Source organism: Anabas testudineus, chromosome 16 (genome assembly GCF_900324465.2).
Source record: "Anabas testudineus chromosome 16, fAnaTes1.2, whole genome shotgun sequence".
Taxonomy (NCBI): Eukaryota; Metazoa; Chordata; class Actinopteri; order Anabantiformes; family Anabantidae; genus Anabas; species Anabas testudineus.
This window is the reverse complement of record NC_046625.1, coordinates 12,400,627-12,425,470: the sequence shown is the minus strand read 5'-3', so window position 1 is coordinate 12,425,470 and position 24,844 is coordinate 12,400,627. Positions and strand designations below refer to the sequence as shown.

Here is a 24,844-nt window from a genome sequence, read left to right as displayed (position 1 = left end):
ATGAAATATGCATATACAGCATAATAATTAAACAGTAAAATGTGTTTACATATATAGATTTTTTATACATATAGAAAGATATTTTTGCATTAAAACTGGCAGTGGTGATTTAAACTCCCCCCACCCCAAACAGGAAACCCCTCAGTCCACGTCAGGCTTCCCAGAGGAAGAAGCCTCTGTAAAAAAGCTTGAGAGCAGCAGCACCTTTACACCTGAGATCCATGTTTTTTGGAAAGGTCTCACACAGAACAACAAACCTACTCTGATTTATAGCTTCCTGGGACGTCAACCAACAATTCCAGGAGGGAAAGGATGTTAAAAGTCCTTTGGTCTGTTCTGCTGTGGTATTTGCACCCTTACTGAAAACGGGCTCGCGGCAGTCCCCGCAGAAAAATCGAACAAAAACTTTAGAACTGTGCCACAATCATTTCAACAGCCTTTCAAGTCCAATATCATTTGCCATCACACTGCATGATTCTTCAGTACGTCTGACTTCAGGATATATCTGTATAGCTTGCAAGAGAAGAATAAAACGATCCTGGACAGAACACGAGACACTGCCGTGGGACAAGTTCTTCAGACTGGTGTGGTTGGTCCTGTACAGTTTCAGTCACTGCATACTGAGCGCGGTCATGTCTGGTGATAATGGTGGTAGTGGTGGTGGTGGTGGTGTTCGTGGTGATGGTGGTGCTCGTGCCGTTGGACCAGAGGAACCACAAACCCTGGGCTCCCAGGTGGGCCAGACACCTGCTCTCTCTCCAGGCCTGGCAGTACGGAGGGCACAGGGGGTTGCTGCTGGGGGTGGCACTGAGGGGACAGTGGGGTTTTGGATGGGGACATGCCTTCTCGGGCTTTGGCTCGCAGGCGTTTGCTGTGACTGTATTGCAAAGGGTGCTGGTGGTGGGCAGTGGGTTGAGCTTGGTGCGGCAAGTGATACACATCCTGACCTCCGTGGCCCGCTGCACTGCCGCTGTGCACCATAGTTTGCAGCTGAGGGTGGTAGTTGTGACATTTAGTGGATTTGCCACCTCCACTGCCCCCGTTATTCCCTCCAGTTCCCTTGTAGTTTCCTTTGGGTGATTTGAGGAACTGTGTACCCTTGCTTCGAGACTCTTGGCGGTTGTAGCTATCACTGATAACCTGTGAGTGGCGCTGGTGAGCAACCTGGATTTCTGGTTCCTGGGAGCGGGACCGGCTCTGGCTCTGGGAGGTCCTAGCATGAGATTCCTGGGGAGGAAAGACAGGGGTGGTTCCTGGAGGACAGACAAAGGACAGCAGGTCAGTGGTGTGTATAATCAGAATTTACTGTACTTAAACCTGCAGCTGTTTCTCCATTTACCAGTGTTTGTTAGAAATATAATAATGGGAATTAAATTTTTTAACCCTGTACATTGACCTATATAATATTCAGGCTGTTAAAAAGAATAACAATATACATACCTTCAAATCTGGAGGTGTAGTTCTCAATACCAGCCAGGTCAAGGTAGTGATTTCTCCTCTCTGTGTTCTCATCCACACAGTAATGCTGACCCTCAGTGGCGGGCGCCTCGTTGTTGTGCCCTCTGCTGCTACTAATGAATAAGATGATGAATGATAATTCAGGGAACACTATCTTATATTACACATTAAATCTACAGGAATGGACACAATGCACGAACGCAGACCTGAATATTTGTGATGTGTACTCACCTCATGTATGAGGATAGCCGCTTGTCCGCTGAACGTCCCTCCTCCTGGTGACAGCGTTCTGAATAGAAAAAACTTAAGCATCAGGATTTAAACCTGCAGCACTGAGTGAACTGAACTGAGACTGAACCGAGGAGAAGAACTGGATTTTAAAATCAAAACAATTCCCCACATTTTTAAGAACTACTAAGTCGTTCAACAGCATAGTTATATGCTAAATAATCTCTTGTATGTGATTTTTATTTATTATTCATTTACCAGTCCCTGTTTCTCTTCTGTGGCACTTTGGCTCTGGAGTGACAGTCAGTTTGACGCGCAGAGTCTTGCTCTTGTTATGGCAGGAGTGATTCACAGAAGCATCCACCACATCATAGATGGTGTGCATCAGACTGGACATGTCCTGTAATAATAGGATATCACAGTTTGTTTGTAATAAGGTGTAAGAACAAGGTGTAGAATATTTAACTTACATATATCAACAGAAAAACAACAATCAGAGTTATTAGTTAAAGTTATTACAGCTAATACAGACACACACACACCTCTTTTGTAACTTTTCCACTGTTGTCAAAATCATACAGGGTGAAGATCCACTCCTGACGGTTGTCATCCTCCACAGACACATCACACTCCAAGTCCTGTGGATGTATACAGCATTACATCTACAATGTTTGCATACAGATAAAACAACTGTAAGGCTTCAATACACATCTTTTATAATTAATAGTAGCTCTACAGTCAGACACACCGGCAGAGTATAAAACAGCAGTGGGGAGCAAAGTACATCAGATCGTTCAGTACTTTTTATTCAGAAGTGCAGTATCTAGTAACATGGCCATAATTGGAAAATAAACATCTGGGATAAAGGCCCTGCTGCAGTCTGGGTTGAAGAGCTGACACTGTGTGAAAGGCCATACGCAGTTTCAAGCGAAAAGATTCCAGGGACTGAAGCAGGCTTTTAAATATATACATACATATATATATATATATATATATATATATATATATATATATATATATATATATATATATATATATATATATATATATAACCAACACCAACAAAATCACCAAAGGCAGATGTGAACAATTCAAGTCTAAAGTGTTCAAGCAGCAGTGATAAGCACAGAGGTTATCCACTGTGTATTTATTATCTAACCTACAGTATGTTGAATTAATTTTGACGTACTGAAATGCATTTCTTCCCTGTGATACTAAGCAACACAACTGCACTCTTGTATGCACTCTTGTATGCACTGTGTTGACACACAGACTGTTCATATCTGCTCATGCTTCTCTATAAAAACATCAGTCCAACTGAAAATAAAAAAGAAGCTACAACATTGGCTCAATATTTGAGCTCTGCATCTTTTTGCTATAAGCTGCGCCTCAATGCACACAGCTCATGTAGTAAGCCTTTGAATCATGGTGTAATTGGAAATTCAGTCATAATACAGATTTGCGGTGTTGGCAGATCATAGGACTCCTTACATCCAGACTGATGCGTTTCTTCCCAGGGGCTTTGTTGGCATCTCTAATTATCTCTCGCTCTCCATCCTCGGAGTGCTGATACTGCAGGTAGCTTTCGCAGCCCTCCGCCTTCTCTGGAGGAAGAACCACTGTCAACACAAGATAATACGTTCAAGTCATGCACAAATATTGGTTTTGTAGCCAGAAGCATCAGAATCTATGCTTCCAAAGAAATCTCAAGCTCATGCTCACAAAATCATTAACATTGCCCTGATGATTGCTCCTCACCTTATACATTCACCTATTCATTAACCATCATTGTGATATTATATAGATCTATACATATATATATACACCATCTTACATGTTGTATTATTTATGGAATCATATATACTACTGCTCCTACAAGATCTGTAGATCTGTTTTCACACGAAGCTGATCAGTGAGTGGAAATACATCCACCTACCCTCTAGGGGACAGTGTTTCTCTGTGAATTGTCCTTCCTTATGCTCACCATTTGGAAACTCCTGTGACAAGAAAAGAAATGAGGCGAGAGAGAAGAGGAGGGGAAGAAGAGGGTTGTCAGAGATGTAAGTGAATCTACAGTTCAGACCACAGACACAGAGAAAACAAACAGTTCCAGCTAAAGCATTTCCTACTCAGATGAGAGGGAGAGGGCTGGAGGCTCCGCAGTGGCCAAACACTTTGAACATCTGCACGCTTATTGTGTTTCACTGTCTGGGACACAGCGAGCGCAGCCACAGCCAAGCTTTCAAGATTCCTCCAAGCCCTTCAAACAGACCCTTCGCATCCATCAAAAACCTTATAATGCACTTCATCATCTGAGCTGTCTCTCTTAGCCAACCTGTTTATTCTCATTCTGCTTGACATGCAACCCTCTGAGAAATGTTTAATGTAAGAGTCCAGAGTTTAGGAAGAAGTTTTGTTGTATTTTTCACTGAAAACCTGACTCTGAGAATTTTGGCTTATGTAAAACAAACCACACAATGAGTTCTCAGCAACATGTGTGTATTTATTTTGAATGGAGAATAATTGCCAGATGGAAGTTTCCATGCAGATAGGATGGAGATGATTAAATACACTATTCCATAGCCATTAAACAAAGGGGGGAAAACGCCTCTGTGTCATATGTGAATAATCTATATCCTGGATAAAATAGAACCATAATGTTCAATTCATAATGACCACACACGTGCTGATACAGAGGCAACAGCAACGGAGTCTCCTGAACACATATACACACACACACACACACTTTAATTACAACTGGATTGTGGAAACAATGAAAATTAAGTGCAGCACAGGCCTTAAACCACAAATATTTAAACAACAAATGATTCATCTTATTTACGTCATTCTCAGTCCTCGACGCAGCTCCACACACACTTTGAAATAAAATCTCACCAGATTGAATTAAGGAGGCCCACTGAAAGGAGACAAATAGAAAACAGATAGATGCTACAAAACAAAAGAACTCCATGTACCTTCAACAGAGCCGAGGCTCAAGCGAGAGTCTGAACATCTGCATGCGTTTAGGTGAACGAGTCCTCCCCCCCTTTTTCTCAAAGTAATGACAGCGCCAGGGCCTCAGTTCTATTTAACAATCTCATAGCCCATGATTATTCCTCTCTTTGGAGGATGATACCTCCAGCCTGTAATATGGCCCTGACCTTCACCGCTGAAGGGGGAGCAGCTGATTGAATCTCAGGGTCAAGGCTCGGACACCCACTGCAAATTGGCCACCGGAGACACTGAGAGAAAACAGTAAAAGAATGGGAGTCGAGCCTCGGGGAGGGGAGGGAAACAGGAGAGAGACAGGAAGCAAATGGGAGGAATGAAGAAGAAGAGGAGCAGAGGAAAGAGGGCGCAAAGGGGCAAAAGGAGGAAAGGAAAGATAAGAGGAACAAAGATGGGAAAAGAGAGATGCTGATAACAGTAGAAGCAGAGAGGAATGTATTTTGTTTGAAAAGAGATAGGGTTTATCTATTGCTTACTCCAACCAATGTAAGTTCAGGGGGAGAGGTGGAGGTGTTTTTTACAGGCTCTGGAAGCTTCTGGAGGAGGTGGAGACGACCCACACACATCCCTGGGCCCCAAACAAACAGCGGGCTTGACACACATGCTAAGAAATCAGTATGCACAAAAAACACACACAATTTTTTTCTTCTTTTGTGGTTCCTGCAGTCAAGTTGTTTCCTTTCTGTGCTGGATGCCTTCATCTTCTCTCTTTGTACCATAGTCCCTTAATGAAGGGCAGTATTTAAGGAAGAGGGAGTTCTCTCACACACACACACACACACACACACACACACACACACAGTGTTCTTCAGTTCAGAGGAACATCAAACACAAGACTTGATTCTTCTCATCCTTATTCCCATGAGGGTGCAGAGCGAGGTACTTTTTAAACACCTCTAAATGAAAGGCAGGATTCAGTGTTAAGGTATAATGAAACAAATCAATCAACCAACTGCCAAATGTGAACCTTGTGTCTAATTAAAATTCAGATATCAGGAGACGTTTAGTTGAGTGCACAAGGAGAAGACCAGCAGGACTTGTGCTGAACACATGGCTTCCCCCCACCTCCACGCTCATTACAACCATTGGGTGAGCTAATGAGAGAGCAGGCTGGGCCTGACCGCAGTCTGCAGTTTAACGTCTAAACACATGGCATCTCCATCCACATCGCCCACGGTGTCGGGCTCAAATCTGCCCAACACATGTGTAATTAACTGCTTTCTGGCATGTAGCAGCTCTCATTCCTTCACTATCAGATCACAAACTGCTCTGTAGGCCGCATTTTGGAGCAAAGTGTTCCTTGTTTTCCACCAGCGCCATACACCTGAAACCAATGAAAAGCACATCGACACAGTGTGCGATATCAGGTATGGGGAAAGTAGATGAAATGCACTGACAATGTTCCATGTAAACAGGTTCTGCCTCCCAGACGTCTTGACATAAGAGACAAACAGAAAGGTGTGTGATGTTTGTTCCTGTTTAATGCAGTTCTGCCAAGCTTCCCTTAAGCCTCAGCCTACTGCCAGACTTTTATGTGGGATAGGGTAACCAGGGGAAGCTTTCATAGCTCCCTACCAGGTGACATCAGACATCCCAAAGCAGTCTCTCTCTCTCCCCGCCTGCCCACCACCCATCCTCCCACTAGAAAACACTGCACATCTTTGTTCTCACATCAACTCCTCCAGCTCAGACCCCTAAATATAAGTATACACACTTCTTTTAGTCCATTCTTCAAACCATATGATTTTGAAAATCACATCTTCAAAAACAGGAGAGGCTAACATGCATATTGTTTACACAGTCCCTTTGGCCTTGGGCTATGGCAACTTGATCAGATGTGTCTATGCGTATCGAAGTACAAACATATGCTGGAAAAAAATACAAAAACAAGACACGGCCTGGAAGCTTCCTCATATAATTTTGAAGCTATGTGGTTTTCTGAAATACTTCAGTGACTTGTTTATATATAATTAGCATAAAATGCACAGTAGGTGCCACTACTAAACATTTAATTCTGTTTGTGTGTCTTCCTGTTCTCAAAAATGAGCCTTCTCTGCATAGTATTGTGTACTATAGTAGTCAGACAACCTAGAGTATGTCCATAATTTGATGCAGTGAAGGAAATATTCACTGAGGTTTCTAGAAATACACTCAGCCTAACCCTAGAAGTCACCTGGAACTGACATTTCAGAGGGCGCCACAGGAAAAGCCTTGATGACGACCAGCCAACCAGTGTTTCCGCTCCCACAGGCCATTAATTGGGGATAATTGTGGGGCTCCCCAATGATGAAAATGAGGATTGAGTAGTATCAATATAAAGAAAGGACCACCAGTTCATAAACAAACTGCATACTCTTCACCACAGAATGAAAATGGAGAGGGAGAGGGGCCATTGAGAAATAAAGAAACCAACCTGGCCTTGACTCAAAACCAGATGTAAGTGGTTATGCTGAGGAGAGGCAGAGAAAAAGAGAGAGAGATGAGGGATGAAGAGAGGGAGAGGGGCTGGGGCTGAAATTATGGGGCGCTAAAGACTGAAGGTCGGTTGCACAACTTGTGTCTTTTCTATTGCAAGACAGTAAAAGAACAGTATGTTGGCCTCTTGACGTCCGAGCAGAAAAGCCTCCACTACTTCTGGTTCATTTGGCCTTAGCTTTCAATCCAAGTCAGGGTAATTATGGTGCTGAGAATCAGCAGAGTACGTTGGCTTCAGCTAGAAATGAGACGCAGTATTAAAACAAATAGTACAGACTGCACTGGTGGTTTTAAGTTAGCCTGCCTAACAATGTTCATTGTGATTACAATATAAACACAAGCTAAAAGTGTTTTTTCTTGTTCGGTTTATAACCATGCGCTGTCATCCTAACTGACCTAAATAAGCTTATTAATTTGGAGCATTTTCAGTTTCAACTAGCTTTTGTTCACTAATCTAGGTATTTTATTTATGTATGAGTGTGTTGTGGCGTGTCTTTCTATTGATGGACATTAGATCAGAGCAGAATGCCATCCTGTCATCTGGACTGGCCTCATGTGGCCGAGATGGCACAGATACAACCCTTTCAGGGTAGTGGGACGCTCTTTAAGGTCAAACAGGAGGCATAACCTCTCCCTTGGCAGGACATGAATCACTGGGGTGAAGCTGCTTCGGTCCTAGTATGACAACAGCTGTGGATAGAGATGAGCATGCTTGTCTGTGTATGTAAGAGTATCACCACTGAAAGTCACCCACTCCCTGAAAATCAGCAGAAACTATCTCCTAAACTCAGCACACCCCTCCTCATGCCGTCACTGATCTTTCTCTCACTTTGATTATGACCTGCTGGATGGCATAAACAAAGATTAGCATCACTGGCTGACCACCCTGCATCTGTCACCAGTGCTGTAATCAGTTTGCCTTCATTAAACCGGGCTTTGATGGGAGCCTGATGTAATGTGTGCCCACCTTTCAGCTGTCGCTCAGGCAGCTACTGTTGTCGACTTGAAAACCTCATTCGGGTGACAGAAATCAAACTCCTGGCTAAGGCAAATGTATTAAACTGGAGACACAGTAGATCATAATATTGTTAATGTATTTGATGCAATTCCTGGAAAGCAAAAAATAAATAAATAAATAATAAATGACTGTATGCAGAAGAGAAAAAAACACAGGAAGTAAGGTTTCTGGTGCCACACATTATGACAGCACCATAGAGAGCATGTTGGTGTAGGTTGAACAGAGCTGGGTGGTGTAATACAATAGTCTCTCATGGACATATACAGTATATAACCGGTGCCATGTGTTTTATGCGCTCACATGTTTAATGGTCTACTTTGACAAAAATACACCAAAAATGGGTTCTTTATTGGTCACATTTGACATGCTCTTATATTTTACTTTCTTCAGGGATTTAGCAGGTTAAAACTTGAGACTTGAATATTGTGGCTTCAAATCCCATGTCAAATGTTTATTGGGTGTTTCAGTGAGCACACTGGTGTCTCATGTCTACATGTCTCATAATAAGACAAACTACTGTAGATAGTTAGCAAGAAATAAAAGTAATTAACCTCAACCAACAAACCCGTTCACAAAAAGTTTCATTTGATGAATCAGAAAAAGCAGCAAACACTCACGTTTGAGAAGCTAAATTAAGTCAGTTCTTTTGACTGTAAAAATCTGAATTTTCTTTTGGTCAGCTAGTCAAATATTCAAACAACAGTTTCAACAGTAAAAATAACTGCAGCGCAATTGGTCTTTAAAGAATCTGCAAAGATACAGACGTACTAGACAGACAACACAGAGCAACACACTGAGCTAACACACACGCCCTGACAAACAAAGATCTAAGTGCACAAGTGGACAGCATATCAAAGCCGGCGTGGGGCAGGCAGCTTGACTCAAACAGGATGTTCCTCTGTTTCTGGCCTCCATATGAAATTCTGTAAGCTCCCGCGCAGGCCTCTGGCTCTTAAGCCTGGCCAATGGAGAGTGCGCCCAGGCCGATAAAGCTGAGGGGATTTGTTCCACATTCCACGAGCCCTTTAAACAACACAGTGGGTCTCAGAACGCCCGTTTGTGGGAGAGGTGACTGAAATGCCAATCCCATTATGGTCCAGAGCAACTCCACCTCTCACGCAATCAGCTGAGCAGTATTTGAAGACAATCAAACACTGCTGTCATGTGGTTTAATGCTCGTCAAGCTCCTCAAACTGGTTGCCTTCAAAGCTTTGTAAGCGCCTCTCCGACTTGTCTGTTTCTGCTGTGTGAAAATGATTTCAACACAATCTCTGTCACCTGTACTTTGTGTACTGTAGTTAGTGTCAGGTTTCCAGCTGTCTGTCTAGCATTGAGATGTCAGTTATAATTGCTCTCACCTGCGAGATAACCACCAACACCACTGTTTTCACTGCTCGTTTTTGTTAAGCTGCGAGGGATTTGAGTCACAGCTTTGAAAATCAGGCCTGGCAGTTCATAAGGGGTGAGGCTCTGTGGTTGTAGGCCGGTGATGCTACAGGCGTTACAGTGATCCTGTGGGTGACTGAGAAATGTAAACAAACTATGTCGGGGATGGACAGCTGCGTGCCAGTGTGGAAAAGCAGCAACAATACCCGAGCTTTACATGTCGAGCAGTTCCAAACACTTTTGCCTGTGATGAGCTCAAGTATGTCTTCATCCTCACCACCTGTCACATTTCACATGTGTCCTCAGGAATACATTGCATGTTGGCTGAATATTTCTTTCGTTAAATTAAATTGTCAGTCTGCAGGCTGCAATTCAACCTTGATTTCATAATGCTAGTGGCACAAGTTTCATGTTTTTTAATCATTTATCTGATGTCAAATGATGATGTGTCAAACTGTTTATCCTTGCCTACTTTTAACTATTTCAGTAATTTGTCTTTACTTTTAAAGAACTATTTCAACTGTATTGTTTTCACATGTTGATCAATTTCTTAATAAAATTGCAATTTCCATTTTTTTATTGATTTTTTTTAACAAGTTGAACTTTCCATGTGCCTCCATCACAGCACTACATACTTCAGTGATGCTCTCCTTCTGATCCACAATGACTTTTTGGCTGCTTAATTAAATCTGACACTCTCCTGCTGTCTTGTGGGCTACCCAAACACATTTTCCAGCAGGATAAGAACAGGTTCAGGGCCGAAACCAAGACTCCACAGTTCAGCAGTTACTGCTCCCTGTAGGTACCTTATACAGAGAAGTACAGATGCATATGGCTGACCACGATAAGAGGAGCTAATGCAACCGTAACCAGTCAGCCAGTAATGTAGCATGAACTCAAAACACATCCACCTGGGAGGTATAGTGGGCCAACAGAGACGGATGTCTGTACTATACTATTATTGCATTTAGCCCTCAGGGGGAATCAGACTCACTAGTCAGAGACGGCCAAAATACAGAGTTCAGTGCAGTAGGACGCAAGAAAATAACAAAGGTTCAAAAGAAAGCACACATGCAGAACCTCTAATAACTCATCTGCTATAACCTAACCTAACCTCATCGGCATTTGCCAAACCTCAGGTCCTAGGAGACAGCACTTCTCTGCATAATTGGTAGTGTTCTTCGTTATTGTGAAATATTTAAGGCTTGAGGCCAGCATAGTTTAGGTAAAAAAGCCTTGGCTTTGGAGACTACTGCACACTTTTTGACACATTCATCAGTCAGAAGTGCAAAAGTAGCTGCATCTCTCGCTTATCTCGATCTTATCTCCCATATCTCTGTCTATATTGTTTTGTAACTCTTAATGACTGTGCACCACCAATGTCTCCTCCAGCTGGTTGGGACTGCTAGTCTCAAAGACCACGGGAATTCTTGACACTGCAAAAGCAGGATCAATTCCAAGCTGTGAAGTTCCTCACAAGCCTGGAACTGGACAGGGGGTCATCCCAGGGTCAACACAAAGTGTTTTCCAGAGGATACAATACACTCCTGCTGGGAGCAGGAAGCAAAGGAGACTCTACACGATCGAAGCCTGGATATGTAAAATGGACTGCTGCCAGAGGGCCACTGGCTGTAATGTTTTGGCATATGAGATGCAACGTCCCATGAAAATGGGGACAAAGTTGAAAGCTGAAAATGAACAGATGAAATTTAGAAAAAAGAAAGTAGGACATGGAGCAATTACTGGTGCACCATGCAAAACTCATTCATATTTCTGTTGAATAATGCTCAAAGAAAATTACTGGTCGAGAAAATAAAATGGATATGAGGATGTCGGTATGATGAATAACTTGAAATTATAGCTACAAGACAAGAATTTTTAAGTCTCATGGCTCATACCATGAATTATAATTTTTATTGGTTACACTTCATAGCAATACTCCTCATCAGCGAGACTGTAACATCTGTGCTTCTTCCTTGTGGACTGAAGCTGCCATGTGTGCACCACAGTGACCTGATAGACTAGCTGTGTGTGTTTGAAACACAGTTCCCCAGTGTGAAATTCTGGAACGTAATTCATCCATGGCACAAGCAGAGATCAAAAGGCTATGGTGCAGAGGGCAGCTGAGCTCCGCTCCACCTCCTTCTCTAGCTCACTTTTTGCAGCAGAGCACACAGAGAGCTGCTGCTTTCACAGCCATAAATACTGGAAACCAGGGCTGTGAGGCCATGAAATAGTCTGCCCTTAGCCCTGAGCTGTGTGAGTTTAGCTTAGCTGCTCTTATAGTAGGTGATTCTAATCTTATCTCAGATATAAAGCAACAACCCTGATGGAAGCCCTGCTCTCTATCACGTAGCTGGTTATGAAGCAGTTCACTTAAAAGCACCAAGTGTGACACTTGATGTTTGATAAAAGATGGACTTGCACTTTAAAAAGCAGAGAATGCTGATGAGCAATAACTCCTAAAGATGCTACCAGGATAGAACAGTTCTCGATGGTGATCACTTGACACTAGGGGTAAAAGTTCAGATATTGTCATACACTGGCATTCTTGAAATGATGATGGATCAGTCAGCCCCTATCAACACAAACAAGTACGCTGGTTATAGTGAAATACCATGCAGAGCTAATGTACTAGAGAATTGTGCTGCATTCACCCCAACCAGTCGAGCCAGATGGCCGCCCACCCTGAGCCTGGTTCAGCTGGAGCTTTCTTCCTCTAAAGGGAGTTTTTCCACTCCACTGTCACCTAGTGCTGTGGGTTTTTCATATAATTCTGTGGTTATATTTCATAAGGTCTTAAACCTAAACACTGTAAAGTGCGTTGAGATGACCTCTGTTGTGATTTGGCACTATACAAATAAAACTGAACTGAAAATTCATTTCGATGTGCCACCAACCATCAACAACAGTTTTTACATTGGCTAAAGATGCTTTTTTCCTTACCACACTGTTTTCCCACAATGAGTAGTATATTCTGCAAAATTCATTCAGCAGTGATATCATGAAATAAAATACAGATTCAGAAAAGTGTGTTGTCTTTGTGAGGCACTCCTACGAGCAGATGGTGTCTCTGAAAGACTCTCAGTGAAGTGGGGCGAGGCATCTCAAGGAGAACTGCTGTTTATTTGAAATGAGCCTTTAGGTAAACATGTTACACGGCAAACAGGGCCAGGTCAGCTTTTGAAGTGGACGGGCTCAGGAAAGAAATGGGTGGGGGAAGAAAAGAAGGCTGCCTTCAGAGGAAATGAGAACAGTGGCCTCTTTCAGCGCTGTTTCATCCTCTCCCTCCCTTTCTGTCACATATAGACAGAGCACAAAAGGTGTTTGGGTATATAAATACACCGACGCAGAATGTGAGAAACAGATTCCTTGTTTTTTTGGGAACACATAAGAAGAATCATTCTGAAACCATTTTTTCCCAAATTAAAAAATTACCACCCACAAGAAAAACAAACCACTTCCTTATAATGGCGACCCATTGAGGGTTTTGATGACGGGAACAGGTTTGTGTAACAAAAGCAAGTTTGCAGTTATTCCCCATTGGAGAGAGATGTGATGTGCAGAAGGAGGGCCAGGCCTGTGCTGTCTACAGAGCCTGTATCCAAGCTTTGAAGCTACTAGTGTGTTTCAACAGCTAAGTACTTTCAGATGGGACTGTGGTGTTTTATGAGCTGAGTAATAGCGATACCTACACATGTGCAGGCCTGGGGTCCCAAAGAGGGGGAGGCTCCGCTCAGAGTAGAGAAATAGATGCCTAACTCCTCAGGGGTCTGGGGTTGTGTGTGTGTGTGTGATAAATTTTGGCATTCTGTACATGAAATTGGATGACAGGAAGATGGATATTGTGTAAAGTCCATTCACCTATGAACACATTTCTCCTATAAATGACCAAGGTTACGCTGAACATCACGTGAACTTAAGGCACGCTCGTATGGAATAAACATTCAAAGCCATGACTCAATCAATCAATACTCTAAGTTAAGTGTTGAGTACAGCAACCTAGCAAATCTATAGATAAGGAAGCATCAAGCAGCACAACATCACAACAGTGACTAACAGTTCCTCGTGTCCTTTTCTGGGCTTTTGTTTTTGAGCATACAGGAAACCAGGGTTTGATGCTCCTCAAACCCTGCATGGTGTTTCACCCTCCACACTCAAACCCAGTAAGGCGTTAGGTTCAGGAATGTGTAGCAAGGATGAAGTTTCGAAGCATTGAAGGGTGACTCTGAAAGCTCTTTATCCACAGAGAACAACACAGAAACTGAATGTAAGCTTCCAACGATCGCACTGCATCACAACAATAACAGTGCTGATGATCCCATGACTAGACTACATTTTACATGAATGTCGCCCATTATTTCTGTCATTACATCGATATCCTCATTCTTTTCTGGTTTAGCGGGTTTGCTTTTCTCTCACACAAAGAACAACAGTATCCTGTAGGTGTTGAGGCCTAAGATTTTAGCCTCAATTCCCAGGAAAACAAACCTATGTCTTAAAAAGGAATCCTCTGTCCTGTTTAAACAAACAAGCACAACCTCTGTTTCCCTCTCAAACTGCAAATATTGGAAGAAACAAAATACTAGAGACCACTAGATCTGCAATGTGCCTACAGACAATATTCAAGTCACACATTGATTCTGATGTGCCCTGTGTTGTCTCTGAGCTCACCACACCAATCAATTAAGAGAAGCTTTAATGATGCCATATACTATAATAACATTACCAACAACCATAACTGAAAAAAAAAAAAATCCCCTGGCTGCTCTTAGGCTTGCGAAATGAAGTCCACTTGGAAAAGAGCTAAAGCTTTCTAAGGAGGAACAGGGGTTTATGTGGAAACATACCTTACACACTAAAATGTAATAACCTTTGAGTCTCCCGGTGTTTTACTTGGCCGAGAGAAGCACAAGATCAAACACAGACTTGGATCCAGCAGCCTTTGCCAAAAATGTCAGCGCTAAGCACTGGGCTCCAGCTTCAGGTATTTTCTTTCCCCTGGCAGGGAGCAAGAGTAAAGACATAGACCAGTGTTAACCCTCGGCGGGGCTGCCCCTTCCAGCCACCAGCACACCAACTATGCAGAGGAAGTGAGGTCTCCCTGCTGTCATCAGTGACCATGCATGTCCAGGCGGTTTAGTGTCACCGAAAACCTGGGATGCGTTTCTTTAAGGAAGTTACTCACAGAGATACTAGCCGACAATGGCATGGGTGACAACTTGCTGCAATCTAGTACCGTTAAGCTCCGCAGAGCTCTCTGAAGTTCGTAGGCAGTTATCTCATAAATATCATGAAAAGCAGCGACAAAAAGGAAGTGATTTCAAAGTGGTGATGAGGTATCTCTAAAGGCATTATTTCATATGTCTGCAAACAAGAGCTCTGCTAATGAGAAAGTGGAGCAACTGTCATTTAACTTGTCCAGATACTATATATGATTATCCTTTAATACTCTGATACGTTTAGCAAAAACAAACATTGCTTTGCTACCTACATGCATTTATAAATAATACAAAATAACATATTATACTGTTTGGTAGTTTGTGAAAACCATATTTCTTGCTGGGATCAAGACAAGAATAGTGATACTATTCTAATGTCTGTACATTAAATATTGATGTGCAGCCAGGAGAGGGTTAGTTTAACACAAAGACTAGAAACAGCAGCCGGAAACTAGTTAGCCTGATCCGGTCCAAAGCTCCCAAAACTTGCACACCAGCACCTCTAAACACTTATATTTCATAAGAGTGGGGCAATTTTTCTACAGGGAGAAGTGACTTCCTATGCAAACACTTCCTAAACAAGCAAAACACAACATCAACATTAAAGAGACTGAAATCAGCCTTGCATTCAAACAATACCAGGGGGCATTTGGTTCAGGTGGCACGGCATGAAATTCAATTCAGGAAGTCCGGTTCACAGATCTGTGAGTTTGAAAGCATTTGCCATAACACTGCGCACTGAAACAGTTTATGATGATGTTTATATGATGACTTTGCTGCATCACAAGTTAAGCAAACTTTGCTATTTTTGCCTGATGGTTTTGATGGAATCTCTGGAATGTGTTGACGACCCTGATGCACCATCAGGCTGGATCCATTCAGATAAATGCTACTACTGTTGATCTGAACATGGCCTCAGAGGTTGGAAATTCGATTGCTGTAATTGTAAATTACTTTGCACCACGAAAGCACATTAAACTAAAATACTAAAGAATTCAAGGCGGCTGCAGTATTTATTCATCTTGAAGAGCTATGTGACATTTTAGTTTGGACACAACAATCTAAACGGTGTTGGTTTTACCATAACTCACAGCTTGTTTTCTTAAAGTTAATACAGCTTTGGATAGGGATAAAGACTTGATGGTTCTCTGAATCCTCCTGATGGCCAAAGTGAGGCCTTGCTCTCTTCATTAGCACAGGTCACAGGGGAATTAGGGTGAAAGTGCGCAAACTGCTTCAAACTACTTCAGACACTATAAATCTCCTCAGAAAAATAAACATTTAATCTGCCTGCAGTGTTCTAATGTAGTTCTCCATTGGAAAGAGGCCGCACAAACCGCTCTCTGCCTCTCCCTCGCTCGTAAACATACAGACAGAGAGTGAGAGCGGGACTCGACCTCTGACTCGCAGGCCAAGCCATGTGGCAATACGCATTTAAACAACCGAACATGAAAGAGCCACTAAAACAAGCATCCTAACTTGAGACGAGCGTCGAGGACAACCAGGTGATGGAGTTTACGCTGACACAGGAGTGACTGTTTGTTTTGGACAAATGGCCGCCAACACAGAAGGAAGAGCCAGTTTATCCAAGTTTAACAACAGCTACTGGCCACTATAGAAAGAAAGGTGAGGTCAACGGCCATATCCTGCCCGAGCAATGCAGTGGACACAGCGGACGAGACTCTCCATTACACCCCTGTCCCTGTTACCTTTAAAACCCCTCAAATATCTCCCCCAAGGAACCACCCCACCCCCTTTTCCTCTTCTCCACCAACCTCTCCCACCCCCTTCCCACCACAGCCCCTCTCCCTGCTCCAGGATTTTGCTGTACAAACCAGGAACAGATGTCTGCCGGGGCCGTGCTGAAAGACCCCGCTGTTCTGGATGCCAGCCACATGCTTTTCATTGAGAGATGAAGGCTCACAGCTCGCCTTCTTGTGAAGCCAATTTCAAAAAAAAAAAGAGAGAGAGAGAGAGAGAGAGAGAGAACGAAGGGGTGGAAAAAAAAAACTCTCCAAAGGCCTTCGAGTCCCTTCAAAAGCAGCACATATATGAGCACACCTTTTTGTCTCCTCTCCATAGCTGCAACAGTGATGTTTTTTTGTTTGTTTTGTTGTTGGGTTTTTTTTTTTGTGTGTATGAGGGAGGCAGAAGCAAAAAGTCACGAGCTGTTACTGATGAGAATATTTCTCTAAATAAATCCTGAAACACTTCAAAGACTTCAAAAAGAAACGACTTCAGCTTTAAACGTGCGGCAGTGTGTACTGAAAAATGAAATGTCATTTAGGGCAACAGCCTTAAGATTACACAGATAGGCCAGACTCAGATCCAAATCAAACATCTGTAACTCAAAATTAACAAAGTGACTAGAAGATGCAGTGTACACAGCAGAAAAAATGTCCAAACAAAATCCATCCATTTTAAAACAGGGCGGCCAAATAAGGGGAAAATCTTATTCACAGATTCCAAATTAATAATAAAAGAAAAACCATTAGCTTAAAAATTACTTTAGTGAGCTGCAAGGGAACTCTCTATATGTCAAAACACATTTGTGTCTTGGAGCTTTTGGCACATCATTACATCCAACTCAATTTCAAGCCTTTTTACTTCAAGTGTGAAAATATTAACCTTTCAAAGTGGAACAATACAGGTCTTTGCTGTGGACCTTAAAATGTTGACACACTCCATCTTCACAGGCCAAGTCTGTGGGAAGTTTTGAGACAAAAGATGGTGCTGAAAGGCTGAATTAGCCTGTCATTATTTGGGCATCCAAGCATGTCTGTTTGAAGTCCTAAAATGAAGCGCTGTGACTTTGTGTGTGTGTGAGGGTCTGGACCGTTGAAGTGTTTGAGTTTCCAGAGGTGAAAGGCAGTGAACTCTCCCACTAATGAACACAGGTTTGGATAAGAACCAGTTTTAGAGTTAGCTGCATTTTTTAAATTTAATTACTAGACAATAAGTAAATACATGTGTGGGTGTGGGACTATACCTTGAACTGCCACTTAAATCTCACCTGTGTTATTTCTACATTACACCAGGTGCTCGGATGGGTACGGCTTGTCTTGAACACCTGCAATGAAGTGTAAAAAACTGTGTAGACTGTAGCCAGGATGAGCCAAATCATCCTGCTGAATCACTCTCTCTTTGTCCACTCATACCTTACATTAAGGAAGCCAAGTGTTACATGCTGGGAGGAACATGCCAGCTGCAATCTTTGCTCATAGTTTGCGGCAATATCTATATTTAAACAGGTCTGTGCATCCTTTGATCTTTTGTTATTTCTTGCCAAAGCGCGCCAAAGCATTCAGGGTTTGTTGAATAGAGATGACAATGCTTTATTGAAGAGATTCATAGTTTACACAGACTGATGTTGGGAACGGGCTCTGTTAGCGCTTGTTTTTGTTTTGTTTTGTTTTTTTCTTTTTTCCTCAGCAGTACTCTAAAGCTCAGCCCATCCCCCAGGACAGGGCAGGGGGATAGAGGGGTGAGGGTTCGGAGGCTCCACTGATATCAGAGCCCTTTTATAACTCCCAGCTCTGCACTTTGAAGTCACAGTTAGACAGCTCAGGAATCCTACTCCCCCTGTTTGACAATGAGGAGGGGGAGGGTCAAAACTAAACAGTATGTTTGGCCAATCTCCTCCTATATGAAATCATAAGTAATTTTAACTGTCCCTGCAGCTCATCAGCCAGGACCGAGTGGTGAAAGCATTATCCAGCAAGAGCCATATGCAGAAATGCTCAGAAGGAGAAAATGTGGCTGAAATCAAATCAAATAAAAAATGTATTTAATGTCATTACAGCTATTTTCTGTGTGACCTGGATTTGTTCCATCGTGGTGTAAATCCTAGACCTCTAAGAAGCCATAATCCAATAATTATATCTGGGAAAATGACAACATAATCTGATTCTAGCTAAGAATTCATTAACATCTGGTGAGATTAGATAATGAAACAGTATTTTTGTTTTACAGCAGAGAAAAACATCTATCTGTGTTGAAAATCTGTGCACAGGAAAACTACAGTATGGAAAACGTCCCCAGGGGACATCATATATCTTTACATCAATGTAGGCGTAGACTCATTTCAAACAGTATGAATAGAGCTGTTACTGTATATGAGCAGGTATTCACATAGTACCTCTATAGTACAAAAGTGAGGATATATGCAGCATGTTGTCATAGTATCAGTTTCGATTCTGTTTTTTTTGTTGCATTGGCATTAAGGAAGCCGCTAATCAATATTTACATTGTTCATTATTCATGTGGCTTATTCAGCCCCAAGTCACATCTTCAAATTTCTAGTTTTGTCTGAAGAAAAGTAAAAAATACATCAAAAGACATAAACAAAAATAATAACTATAAAGAAATACAACACACTGCATTATGGAAAAAGGAATGCTACAGAATTAATAGAAATAAAAACAGAGTCGACATGTTACAGTTAATATATATTCATAGTTTACCTACTATAACTAATTGATATTAAGATATAGAAAGATCAACAAATCAATATCAGGTATGCATAAGTTCCTAAGAGAGAAAAGAGCTGGTTGGTTAAAAATCTGGTCTGTGATTTTCTCTAATGTAACCAACTAACGACAGGAAATAAATCAGGAGCATGACTTTGATAGAAGTGAGGGTGGGATCCACCTACTAATAGGTGCCAAGGTTATGCCTTTGGTGGTTTCCCTTCAGGGGAGTGTGAACTCAGGCTCCTCTTAAGCAGAGTAAAGTTCTCTTTTAATGTGCCATGAGTGGGCGGTTTATAGCCCTGATATAACCCATAACTCTTCCACTATTACAACCACCCACCTCACAGATTGTCAGTACCTCTGTGTGAGCGTCTTGCAGTTTCTGTCTGCGAGCTCGGGACGCTCGTACCCCTCAAAATAAACGACGCGCTAATTGAAGTGATGTAATGTTATGCCACGGAGGGCTGCCCACTGGGAGCTGCACTAGAATGGGAGGCATTGAGGAAAAAGACACAGCCCTGAGTCATGATGCCAGCAGCCACAGGAGCAAACTTTATATCCCTCAGTCTGCGAAGTGACTACCTTTCCATCCAGCTTGTGGGTATGTGTGTGTGTTATGCTTTGCCAAGCTGCTTCACACACACACAAACACACACACATAAGGCTCATGGCTGTCACAACCCATCCAATGATGCTGGCAGGGGAATAACCGCCGCAGTGTTGTGCCCGAGCCAAACATCACAGAAAGAACAACAACCTACAACCCTGCGAAGACATCAGCATGTCTTCACACATACTTGTGAATGTAGTCCGCTTCCCCTTTACTCAAGAAGTTCTCGGCTCATCTTTCAGGAAAAGGGGAATGTAACAACTTCATCCAGACAGCTCTTAAATGCTTGACAGGCTTACCCCATCACACACACGCAAACACACACCTGGCACACTTTCTTGTGTGAAACTATAAACAAACATTCATGAAGCAATGATGTATGTGCAGTTATTATTTGTGAAAGCTAAATCAATCAATGAGCTTCCACTATTAAATTCCTGTTTTTTTTTTTGTTTTTTTTGTTGAGGTCACACATTTATATTTGCTTCCATATAGTCTGGAGAACCACTGCAGCCAGCTTAGTTATTGTTGATCTAAACAATCAGATTTTTTCTTATAGGTATTATGAGGAAAAAACTAAAAATATTATTAGAAAAAACATACCTGCATGTTCTTCAGCTTGGGATCCGTCGAGCTGTACCTCTCACATTCCTCCATCCCTCTCCGGAGGAAAGCGTTCACAACAAAACTGTCTCCTGAGACATGGAAAGATTGAACCGATGAGCTTCAATTAATCTTCACCTATAATTTATTATATTATCAGTAATAAGGACAAATGCAATGCAAATGATAAATGCTCACCTTCAGGGTTTTCTCTGCGTTTACACGCTTCATCAGAAAGGGAGGATGCAAAACAGACAGAGGTTAGTGTTATTTAAGACTCATCATGGAAACGTTTTATTCTACTTTACAGTGATATCAGATGCAACTCTCTCACCATGCTTCGACTGAAGTTTGCCCATTCTTAAGTCCCTCTTCCCTGGATCAATAAAGGTACTCCGAAATCCGACAAGGAGAAAACAGTCACTCACTCAACATTGTCACATTGCGTTTGTTTCGCAGAAAAAAACAAAAAAAAAAAAACAAAAGAAACTCCAACTTCATCCAAAGGTCGGTGATGAAACCGCGCGTTCATTGAATCAGCAGCTGTCTGTGTGCAGAAACAGGATAAATGCGTAAAGTGGTCCGCGGGAGACGAGGCGCGCTCCCTGTCTGTCTCCACATCAGTCCGACTCAATGTGGAGACGCTTTGAACAAGGCAGAGGCGGAGGAGACGGTCAATGTCCGCAGACACCCGGGGACATCCGGCCGAGGCTTTAGCAATAAAACATCCAGCTGATGAACGCGTTCACAGAAGGCACTTGGAATAATATATTTGGAATAGAAGCATTATGTCTGGCACATTTCCCTGATGCTATTTGAAGTTTCGTAAAAGCGTGCTATAGCTTTATATTTAGATCATCAGCTATTCCACTATAAGTTATCATAACGAAGGACATTATAACTGAGGACACGATTTTATTTTATTTTTTATATTTTCATTTTATGAGAGCACAGCAGTATTATTAGCAAACAATGCTTTACATTTTATACTGAGCTAAGTGTTTATTATATCATAATGTAAACCTTATATGATAATGTTGATAATCATCAAGCACAATTTATGTAGTTATTATATATATATTTGCAGTCAAATCAATGAGCTTCCACTACAGTCAAAGAATATAGGTCAGTCAAACTAATCAAGTCAACAGCTAAAGTAATAACTGGACAAGCACAAGAAGAAACAATGCTTGGCAAACTAAATGTACTATTATTTTGAAAATCTCATTCCGGTTTCCTGCAGGATGTTGTGCAGCTTGATGTACTACTACACTGGTTTGGCAAGTCGTGCGTGGTTGAACGTAAAACCACGTCCTCCTCATTCATGTTTTTTAAGTAGGCCTACATTTACAAGGAAACATCTTTATTATTCTATTAATGCAATGCAAATCACACTAGTCCTAACAGCAGAAGGTAATAATGTATTACTAAAGTAATTAATTAGTCACAAAGAGTGATCTAATAATAAGAAGTGACAAAAAAACAATCTATCTCCACCTGATCATAACAGAATTTATGCTTTACTGCTTCAACCCAAACTGTTTGTTAAAGAAGTGATTTTTCACAACATTTCCTGTTTGATGAGACAAACACACAATTTACAACTAATGACAACATTATTAAGTGAATGACTAAGCTGCTACCTGTGTGCTGTAGCCACATACTTCTGCCTACAGTCATTTCCATGATTTAATTTTTATGTGTGTGCACAACAGATGCGAAAGATAAACTTGTTTATAAAAGAGAACCAGGAAAAACCTGCTGTACTTCAACCCAGCGGACATCAAAAGCTCCTCAGCAGTTTTATAGTTTGTTTCCCTTGGCAGGGTGCTATAGCAGAACCTGGCTGCCAAGAGCAGCCAAGAGTTATGAATATTCATTTACTATGTCAACCTTTTCTCTGTATGAAAAAAAAAAGTGGATGTGTTGTGTAAATACTCCACTCCTGCACAGATTGTATTGAAATACAGAAGAGATGCTACTTTGATCTGCGCCTGCTATCAAGGCCTGAACTGTTATTAGACTCTCAGTGTCTTTCAATCACTCATCCTCTCACTGCTGTCATAAGAAAAATTACAGCCCGTGCTCTAAACCTTGTTATCTTTATAATTTAAAGAGTGGAGCTGTGCCTGGAACAACATGAGAGAAATGTATTTTGCGTGTTACTGGAGGAGCCGTCTTATTTTCTTTGAGAATGGCGCTGCACCATAGTGTCCTAGTTTCACTCCCATACCTTGATGAATGAGGAGTGTAGTTCTATAGCTCTGTCTCTCTCTCTGTCAATTTGTCTGCCATTCGACTTCTCACAGGTACAGGATTCTCAGATCACCGTCTGTGGTTGACAGGATGTGCCGACATTTGCATAGATCATCGATGGCAGTCTTCCTTTGATCCTACTTGCCTTGCCTAATTATCACCTTTTCTTTTGTGCAGCCTGACTCTTTACAAGTTATATTTCCCTCATCCGCTTTTACCCACTCCCCCCCTTTAAATGGATGACAAACACGCTCAAATCTCAGAACTACCTCAGTTACAGCAACTGTTTCTGACAGCATAGTTTAGTCTGGGAACAGAAAATGAGCTGGAGTTGTCTTTTAAGGACAGTATTTGCTTGGATGAAAGTTCGGGTTCATCATCAAAGGTTGTCGTGTTAGATGAAGAATTGAAAACAGCTTACATTTTAAAGGCTCTTGTTATGCTTTTGTGCAGAGGATGTGGATCATTACACTGGCAAAAGTGCAGGAAATTTCTAAACTTGTGTCAATCACTGAAGAGTCACACTTTTAACTCAATAATCTCTTTTTTTAAATCAGTGTTTTATGTACTTTCGGGAATTAGCTCCATGGTTATGTGTGCAGCTCTGTTGAGTTTCCTCTAAACGTGCCTATAAGTATGTGTGTAAGTTAATCTCCCCCCTGTGTGAATCACCATTGGCACATGCAATTATGTTCCATTGCTTTCAGCCATGTACCTGAACAACGGTTGAGAGGATAAACATCTGGCTATTTGTTTTGTTTGGAGTTTTCTGACATTTTCAAAGAGCTTGAAACTGATAAAACCCTGGAACAATAAGGCTTTTGACTTTTCTTCCTTCTCGGTCTTGATTGCCTTTTAACAGCTGCCAGATTTTTCGACCAACTCCAGTCAAAAGAAAAAAGGCCTCGAGACAGAACAATTATGGTTTTATTTACCATGCCTGTTCCTCAAGTGTTTCTTTTCTCCGTCTGCCTTCTTTCTATCTCTCACTGTGTGATCATTGATTATTACACAAGAGGAGCTTCCATGTGTGATTTATCTCACCTAAGAACTTCATTGACGAATGAAAAGTGTGGGTGTGAAATAGTTAGATGTAAAAGATATTGAGGCATGAGGGGATCATTCGTGCAACAACACTTAGAGTTGGTGAGTGGAATTATGGCTTTATGCACAAGGGGAAATCCATTTGGAGTTTCTTGTGAAACCCAAGACTAAATAATTAACAGCATAAAAAAGGATATAAATCTTTTGTTTGACCTTTGTGATAAACTGTGACAGTAAAATTAAATCTCGTAAAATGTGTTAAATAAAACATTCAACCGGGACCATTTTAAAGGTGACGGTGATGTGATGAAGTATGAAGCACGCCATTTAAGATGAATTCAGTGTTTGCTTTCCTTTTACATTTAGAAAGAGCCGGCAGAATCCAGCTTTGAAGTGGAGTGAAAAAGCTGTTGCCCAACAACAAACAAAGGACACATTGTTTGAACCCGGCGGTTGACATGCAAAGCAGCAGAGCATTCACAGAATGCATCGCATGTTCATACGAACGCTGGAGTCACTGATGTGTTTATGTAAACTGTGCATCTGAGTGACGCATTTCAAAGCCAAATCATCTTTCAGCAGTTTTGCCTATATGTTAAATTAGAGGCAACAACAAAGTCAGACATACTCTCTATATATTACTTTGAATTCACAGGCAATAAGCTCGGATAAAGGAGGTTCACTGTGTTCACTACATACCTACACTTTACGTGAAACCTGGAGCAGCCACTTGTGTTTCCACATCAGCCAATGAACATTTTATATTAGAGGTGGGTTTGTGATTTTACTCATAGATGAGTTACTTGAGACAAACACAAGGTAAACTGCAATCTAGTGTCATTGCTGTGTGCACGTTCATATATTGCCCTTATTGTAATTATCATATATCTCACAAAATACAGTATTTTAAAAAAGTATTTTCTACACAAAGCTAAATGGCAAAATATGAGCGCCCCCAAGTGGTGGCCAAAAGGGTGTGAAAGCTAAAAAAATGATCTACTTCAGCTTCAGTATTTCAAAAACACATAGAAGGATAAACAATATTGTTTATTATAAAGGTATA

The 24,844-nt window shown here is 41.6% G+C and overlaps 1 protein-coding gene across 2 annotated transcripts; it reads right to left on the bottom strand.

Annotated features, from left to right (window-relative positions):
- On the bottom strand, positions 1 to 21,105 carry nkd2b (NKD inhibitor of WNT signaling pathway 2b). Of its 2 annotated transcripts, none has more exons than XM_026372952.1 (10): positions 20,816 to 21,105; positions 20,680 to 20,706; positions 20,482 to 20,573; positions 3,623 to 3,683; positions 3,178 to 3,305; positions 2,229 to 2,324; positions 1,945 to 2,086; positions 1,690 to 1,747; positions 1,441 to 1,571; positions 1 to 1,253 (listed from the first exon to the last, which is right to left on the bottom strand). In XM_026372952.1, the coding sequence occupies exons 1-10, from the start codon at positions 20,838 to 20,840 to the stop codon at positions 631 to 633; spliced, it is 1,383 nt and encodes a 460-aa protein (XP_026228737.1). In that variant the 5' UTR covers positions 20,841 to 21,105; the 3' UTR covers positions 1 to 630. The 2 variants fall into 2 exon arrangements, with proteins under 2 accessions (XP_026228737.1, XP_026228738.1); XM_026372953.1 differs by having other exon boundaries at positions 1,441 to 1,568.
- Positions 21,106 to 24,844: the final 3,739 nt, after the last annotated feature.